General features: G+C 48.4%; 1 protein-coding gene across 3 annotated transcripts in view; it reads right to left on the bottom strand.

The window, feature by feature from the left end:
• Positions 1-272: 272 nt before the first annotated feature.
• LOC146172704 (4-galactosyl-N-acetylglucosaminide 3-alpha-L-fucosyltransferase FUT6-like) overlaps positions 273-7,920 on the bottom strand; it is a 58,589-nt gene continuing 50,941 nt past the window's right edge. For all 3 annotated transcript variants that reach the window (XM_084584503.1, XM_084584505.1, XM_084584504.1), the window contains exons 2-3: positions 3,507-3,658; positions 273-1,969 (exon numbers count right to left, since the gene is read on the bottom strand). In XM_084584503.1, coding sequence (XP_084440629.1) covers positions 762-1,946 — 1,185 coding nt within the window. In that variant the 5' untranslated portion in view covers positions 1,947-1,969; positions 3,507-3,658 and the 3' untranslated portion in view covers positions 273-761. The remainder of the gene's footprint in view (positions 1,970-3,506; positions 3,659-7,920) is intronic.

The following is a 7,920-nucleotide window of genomic DNA, read 5'->3' as shown; positions in this document are numbered from 1 at the left end:
ATACACGTGTTGTTGGAAGAATGAATATTGCAGTTCCCGCCAAAAGATGGGTACACACCACTACGCTTTTGGTTTCAAACACGCTGTTGCTCATACAAAATAAACTTGATTCATTGATTGATACGCTATGCTCACAAGGTTAGGTTAAGGCCAGGCTTCGAAGATCGCTCGGCTTATGTGGCTTTGGTAGTGAAGGGCAGCATTCGCTCTAAAAATGCCATATCTGCTGTCGGCAGTGGGTACAGAGAGTCTCGATGAATACAAGTGTCAAAAACACGAAGCAAGAATATCTTTAATGAACGGTTGTGGGTACCACACTTTACAGCAGACGTTCTTAACCTACTGGAAATCATTGTTCATTGCGCAAATTGGTTATTGGCCTAAGACACACTAAGATTCGTCCAGAAACAAATGTGTTTCGAAAATTGCGCAACGAGGCAAGGTTTTTCTGCCGGTGACCTTGTGTATGTGTGGCACTGACTAGAACCACTATTTAACAGGAACAGCAACTCTGAACGACGCACACCACGAACCACCACTAGCGCCCGAAGCCACACCGCTCACTGTCAGCACATCCGGGCTGAAGACTGTCGTACACGTACGACAGTGCCGACAGGGTCATGTCGCCTTAAGCCGACACGACCTGACGGCGCACCAGAGTTTTGTCGCGTGGCTAGCTTTCCGCCGCGCGGTGTCTTGAGGGCACGTTCGAGAAAAAGCAACGTCTTTTAAAAACCTAGCACAAATAAAAGCACAAAATATCACTTTTCATAAGTAGGGTCCCAAACAGGAGGCCGGCAGTCTGTCCTGGGATTCCAGAAGCTCTCGAGGTTATTGTAGACCTTCGAAGTTCCTTGGAAACGATTCACTGCTTCGCACATCCTGCACAAATGCAGCGACGGGGAACCAAAGTAACCGTGCTCGTTGCGAACCTGGTACTTGGTCTTCCACGCAAAGTACTCGTTATAGGCGCTCGCATTGGTGTCCAGGTAGACCAAGTACCTGGCCAAGTCTTCTGGAGACGTGAAGTCTTCCACATGGATGAATGAGTGTGGTGGCGCTAACCTGGAATATTCTTCTTTGGATGCTCCCATAACGACAGGCACTATCTCCTTTTCGTAGGCATTCCACCAGAGCTTCTCCGTTATGTACTCACGGCAATTGCTGTTCTCGAAGGCCAAGTAAAACTTGTACTGCTTCGTGACGTCACAGTCGCGCGTAAAGTGACCAGGACAGACCTTGGTGCCACATCCACCGTACACGTCCACGGCGACGTGCTTGGACAGTTCTCGAATGTACGGCCAACGCTTGTTCGGTCCACCGCAGTTGCTGCTCAAGATGGCGACAAGCTTGGTCTTCGCGGCCGAGAAGTTGCGCAGTGTCGCTGCGCTCCCAAGAGGCGGCTCGGACAACTGGACAGTCCTGCCGTAAGGCACGGGAACGTCCGAGTCGCTGCGGTACGTCATGCTGAGGTTGAAGATACCGTTGTAGTGGCTCATATTGTAGCGCCTTGTGAGTAGGAACGTGTGCAGTGGCGACTCGTCCGTGAAGAATATCCAGAACTGATGCGGCTTCCGGAACTTAGGAAGCGTACCGGGTCCCTTGGTTAGATGCAGGTGGAACATGACGGCGTCGGCCTCTCCGATTTTGTCGTTGGACGTCTCCAGCACGCAGTTCCGAACGCTGCAGAAGGCGAAAGGGTCCTTGTTTGCGTCACCAAAGGATCGGAGAAATCTTCTGGACATGCGCTTGCCGACATCCCAGATGAGGATCTTGTAGGGCGTCCCCGCTGACGCGCTGTCGGCGAATGGCAAGGCCGTCTGCAGAGCATCGTCATCGCTTAAGTTTATCTTCATGAGAGACAAGAGGACAAGGCTCAGGGAGAAGATGGCAGCAACGAAGTAGAAGTACTTGAGGTTCTTCTGGCGAAACATGATAACCTTCATGGTAGTTTGCACCTTCCCAGCACCTGCGGGCAAGGGGGAAAGAAAAAAACAAGAGTAACACATCGATGTAAATCAGAGAAAAAAAGAGAAATTTCAAGAGCCCCGAATAATAGCTCACGGACGTACAACTATTGCACTGCTTGCTACAGACGCCTCTTGGGCACTTGAGCCTATATAGCGATATTATAATTAACTGAGGTAACGGCATGGGTTGTGTAACGTACCTTCAAATCACAAAAGTAGCAATTTCATTTAATGTTTCAAAATGTATTGCCAATACTTTTGTCCGCGACATTTCAAATTGGAATGCAGAATGAAGGCACAAATTTCACCGTTACCTCCTCATACACTAAAATGTTCGCTTATAATTTCATCCTCTCCTCATAATGATCTCGGAATAAAACAGAGGCAATGAGCAATTTTAAAATAAAAATCATATTCTGCGCTGTGAATGTAAGCCGGGCTTCAACTCCGGTTAATCATTGTCATCGGAAGCACTGAACTACGACCAGCTCAGGTGGTCGTAAAACCTACACATTGCTGATAGAAAAGGGAATTGCAAAAAAAAAAAAGAAAGAAAAAAAGAAAAAAGAAAAAGGTGCGCACAATCTGCTTTCTTAAGGAGACTGCACCTTATCGTCAGCGGCCTCGCCTTAAACAAAGGACATTTCGCCAAAGCAGTTAGGCAGGCACAGCACCTTCGTCTTTCAAGGTTGCCGCTCTAAATCAATGCTTCTACGGAACTTGCTTGTCGGAGGGGAAAAAAATATTTTGGTTTATGATTGGTTGGAACCAGCAATGCTGTCAGTTTTCTTCTTCGTCCTTTTTAATGTCGTATTATCTGTCAAGGTCGAACTGCAACCTATCGACAGATGTTCGGCACAAACGAGGAGCGTGTTCGCAAGTGCATCACCGAAAACGTACAGAAAAGAAAACGTGTGGCTTGGTGTCGTATATAACCGACCAAGCGCCGCCAACACTGCATATATGTCATCACAAAACATGCACCCTACCTAGAGGCCACCGATACTGACAAAGAACGCTTGCAACAGATATTAAGGCTTCGATGAGGCGGTCGTTCACATGTTCTTCAGAGGGAATAAAGCAACTGGATTAAGGCCCCTAAATGTGACAGAAACCGCTTTTGTGGGCACAAAGATTCTATAAAACGTCGCCGGTGTTAAATCGCGATGAACATTGTGCTTATTTTGCCTCAACTCCTTAGGCGACGTTATCGCCACGAGAATCTCTCACTTTTTTTTTTTTTTTTTTTTTTTTTTTTTTTTTTACAGTTGCGACAGAGGAGACTTGGAAATTACAATACACGGGAAAAGTCGTACACTCATGGTACCGTCGAACACAGCAACGCTGCAATACCAGGAGAAATGTACGGCAAGAGTGCACAGCTGTTGGAAAGTTCAGTCCAAAAAAGCGAATGCGCGATTGAAAGCATGGCGGTCGCCCCTATTAAATGCAACATTCTTTTTTCATTTGAACGGCGGAGTACATTTTATACTAAACTACCATCGGCTTTGATTCACAGATACAATTCGTAGTTACCTGCTCCCGGTACAGCGACAACACGACGTCAGGTCATGGCCAGAAAGCCTCGGCTAGAGCTGTACAACTGCGTCACCGGCAAGCGATGCACGCGCATGTTGTAGACCACGTCCACTTCCGGGCATTGTTTTTCAAGTCTCGACGCCAGAAACCTGCGCAAGTAGAAGAAAAAAGGAAAGGAGAAAAAAATTAGAGGGTCTCTTAGATGTCTCTTAAGAGGAGAATGGCGAAAGCTACCCTTTCTCTCCTATCATTTGCCTCTCATTGTCTTTTATCGGCGTTAGTTGCAGTGCTACATATAATTATAATTGGTTTACAGGAAAGGAAAGGGGCAGTATCTATCACACTTTCTCCGGCAAGTGCGAGTTTGGAAGGTACACCATCGCTCCGGTCGCGTGGCGTTCCTTGGCGCGCATTCAAGTGTGGGGTTGCAGATGGCAAGAACGCATCCCGCCTTGACCAATCAGAGCGCCGCAAAAGCGGGACACACTTTGTCCACGACAGCATGAGCTATAGTGCCTAGACACTATAGCATGAACCATTAAAGGCTTTCGTCTTAAAAGAAACAGGTGAGACTCGCGCTAACACCGAACGACGCGCGTGGCGGACTTGACAATACAGCCGGTAACTCAGAAAAAGCCACGCGCTCACACAGCTGTGTTCAGGTTTCCCGTACAGAGGGGAAAAACCCCTGCGACCTAGATGACATTGGCTCTGACAGCCAATGCAGACCGGTTGCGTGGTGTGGCAACTGCGGAGGTATGCGCGATCGTCGCACAAAAGCGTCACTACAGGGAAAGGTCACGTTGCATTGTCGCGCCAAACACGTTCGCGACTCGATCGTGGTGCCTCGTCATAAAATTCAAAAAGCGACGCCAGCAACATTTCCGTCGAGCTCTCGTTGCTCGTTGTGTAAAACTTGGCAAGAGGAAGCGAAGAGCTGAACGCATTCCCGGAGCAGAGCTGTGGCATCCGTTCAAGGTTACAAGCTCTGGAGCAAAGCATCATCATCGGCAGCAGCCTGACTATACGCACTGCACGGCAACGGCTTCTCTCATACCCTTCCATTTGACCCGGTCTGTGCTAGCTGAATTCACTTGAGCAAATGTTCAGTACGCATGCATTGGGCAGCGAAGGCACTCAACGAATGCACGCGTTCTGGTATCTGCTCATCTAAGAACTCAACGCAGCGTTTGTTCAGGAGCAGGCGTTCAGGAGGAAGTGTCGAGTGCACATGCACTAAGCAGCATATGTGTACACTCAACGCATGCATGCTTACATGCACGCGTGCATATTACCTGAACGCAACACGTGTTTGAAGCATGTGCTCATTATCATATATGTTCAAAAATTCAGGAACATTGTTTCAGAATGCATGCGTGGCGGGGGAATGCGTTCAGCAATCGGCGCATCATTGACGTTTCCATCGAGCATGGTAAACGCACGCACGCACGCACGCACGCACACACACACACACACACACACACACACACACACACACACACACACACACACACACACACACACACACACAAACACACACACGCACACGCACACGCACACGCACACGCACACGCACACACACACACACACACACACACACACACAAACACAAACAAACAAAGGCGCGCGCGCGCGCGAAACCCGTCTTAAAGATTGCGCCCACTAGACCAACATGTTCTGCTCATTATACATGCACGTGGTCAAAGCACTAATTAAGCTGCCTTCGATCCGCGCCGGTAGCGCTATGGAGGTAAAACGCAAAAGGCACCCATGTGTTGGGCGATGTCAGCGCGTGTTAAAGAACCCCCGGCGGTCTAAATTAATTCGGCACCTTGTAGTTTACAGCACCCATCATAGTCAAGTATATCTGGGGGACACCATCACAAAGCTAAAACATTTATTCACAAGCACAAGAACAGTTGAACATCAATAATTCAAACTCTGTTAATTCGAACTTTCAGTTCATTCAGAGCATGGAAGCGTACAACAAGACGACACTAAATTTCTCCCCGTAATTCGAACCCGTTTTGGAGCCCTCGGAAGTTACAATGACCAACAGCCGCAGAACAGGGTGGCCATGGGCAGGCTTACCAAAATCCTTTGCACAAAGCAACGCGGGTAGTCCGTATTACGTCTATCGTGCCACGTATAAAACTTTGCAAAATATAGGCCGTGAAAAAGATTCTCCGTGTAGTTAACCATCCGAATCAGCTATCGCCGAATCGCCCACCACAATGACCCTGACAGCTAGAGTGCGATTTCCCGAAAACTATCAACCGAAATTTGAATAGGCGTGCCCTCAAGCGTCGCTTCGACCAATTCGTCCTTCCCGACCGGTGACGCTACGTTCAGGTTGTACACGTGCACACTTGACAAAAAACAGGCAGGCCTGCTTGCCTTCACTTGCACGTGTCCCCGCGCAACGCGATCATGCTGACGCACCATTAATCGCAGCAGAGCATACGCAAAAATCGTTGCTGGATCGACAGACAAACGACCTTGCATGTTACAGCCACTAAGGCAAAATAACGAGTCAGTGGCTACAGGTGAGGCCTGCCGTATAAAGCGAGGAGAGACAGACCTCGGTCAGCCAGTAACAACCGTTTGGCTCGAACTTAGTCAATTAGAATGACCTCATCCTTCTTTTGTGTCACTGTTGGACGGAGAACGAACCGCATAGAACAAACAACAGAGTTGTGTCGCTGGGCGTGGTCGGTGAGCGAATTGAGTATCAGGTCAAAAAGAGCAGGTCACATTTTCTTTTTCTAATCTCACTACGCATTTAATTAGTCGAAAGCCAGAGCTATCGCCCTTGTAGGTACCCTCGCAAGCGCTGACGAGGCTGTAGACCCCTTCGCGATCGACCGTTGATCGCCATCAAGGGCGCCGGCAGCGTTTACGATCTGAGAGAGCTCGCGTCCGGTCAAAGGCGTAGATAACCAGCATGTGGCGGTAGCGGCGGGAGGTACGAAGATACGAATAACTGGGAGCTGGATGCCTATACCCGTTTATGCTATGTAAATTTAAACTACGAAACAAGTAAACCAGCGCTGATTACAGCCGCCGTAACCTAACCCACAGCAACGCGGCTTGAGCCGGCAGCGTTATATTCAAGCCCAAACACCTTTCAGTCCATTGCCCCGCCGGGGTGGTGCAGTGGTAAGACGCCCGACCACTGTGCCGGAGTTCCCGGGTTCGAACCCGACCGCGGCGGCTGCGTTTCGATGGAGGCGAAACGAAGTGGCGTCCGTGTGCTGTGCGATGTCAGCGCACGTTAAAGATCCCCAGGTGGTCGAAATTATTCCGTAGCCCTCCACTACGGCTCCTCTTTCTATCTTTCCACTTTCATTCCCACCTTCCTCCCTTCCCCTACGGCGCGGTTCGGGTGTCCACAGAGCAAGTGTGACAGTTACTGCGCCTTTCCCTTCCTGTGAACCAATTTAACTTTAACTTTATTCTATCTAAGGAAAATCAACCTAGGTTACCGAAACAACTTCGGATATCTGCCAGTCCCGTAGATTAAGGCATCAGAGCGAAATAAACGAGAAACGCTTCCGCGAAATTCTTTCCTCGTTACCCTAAGTACACAGCGTAATGGATATCGAGGGCATGAAACAGGTCAGTTGCTGCACGGCTCTGCATATTGAAAACGCCGTGCACTGCGCTTTCCCCTCCAAATGCGACACTCTCTTCTTACCCAGGTAAATAGGGAGAACGGCTTTTACATAATCATGTTTTGCGGCTTCGGCGCTGGAAATAGCTGGGTCGTCCGAAACGGCCATAGCAGAGAAAGAACGCAAGTTCTGCACGCCCTTGTACTTAAGATTATATCTTAGCCATATAACGAGTGAGCCAAGACGGTAAGAAACCAGAGAGAAAAAGGCTCCTTTTCCCCCATGAAGGAAGCCAAAAATACCTATCGCCAAATGAATACGAGGTGCCTCGTTAATACGACTCCCGTTAATATGGACGACTCGAAATATGGACAGTTTTTCTGGGGACCAAACTTTTTCATGCATTTACATCTCATTATTATGGAAACTCGCTATTCGGACAACGGATAAGGAGAAAATGCCCAGATACCATTAGGGCCCATGTATTTCTGTCGCGTTAATATGGACAGTCATGAAAACATAATCGTTACGCTGCTTCAAAGATAACGTCTCTTCTAGATTTTCTTACAGGAACCACGTGAACGTAGTGCCGAGTGACTGATTGCCCGTTTCGTGTGTGGTTTCATATTTTATACTGCGAAGATACGCAGTCGATGCACGTCACGATTTTTTGTGTTGCATGAATTCACTTTAATTAGATTGCCAGCTGTTTGCACCTTGTAGAAAGTTGGATTCAGCAACTTTCAGCCGTCTGAATACTGATGCGTAGCAGGAGTTCGTGAGAGTTGAAATGTAGA

The sequence above is a fragment of the Amblyomma maculatum genome, chromosome 11, assembly GCF_055883805.1.
Source record: "Amblyomma maculatum isolate TAMU_Amacu chromosome 11, ASM5588380v1, whole genome shotgun sequence".
In the NCBI taxonomy this organism is placed as follows: Eukaryota; Metazoa; Arthropoda; class Arachnida; order Ixodida; family Ixodidae; genus Amblyomma; species Amblyomma maculatum.
Note: the sequence above shows the minus strand (reverse complement) of the source record. Positions and strands in the feature narration are given on the sequence as shown.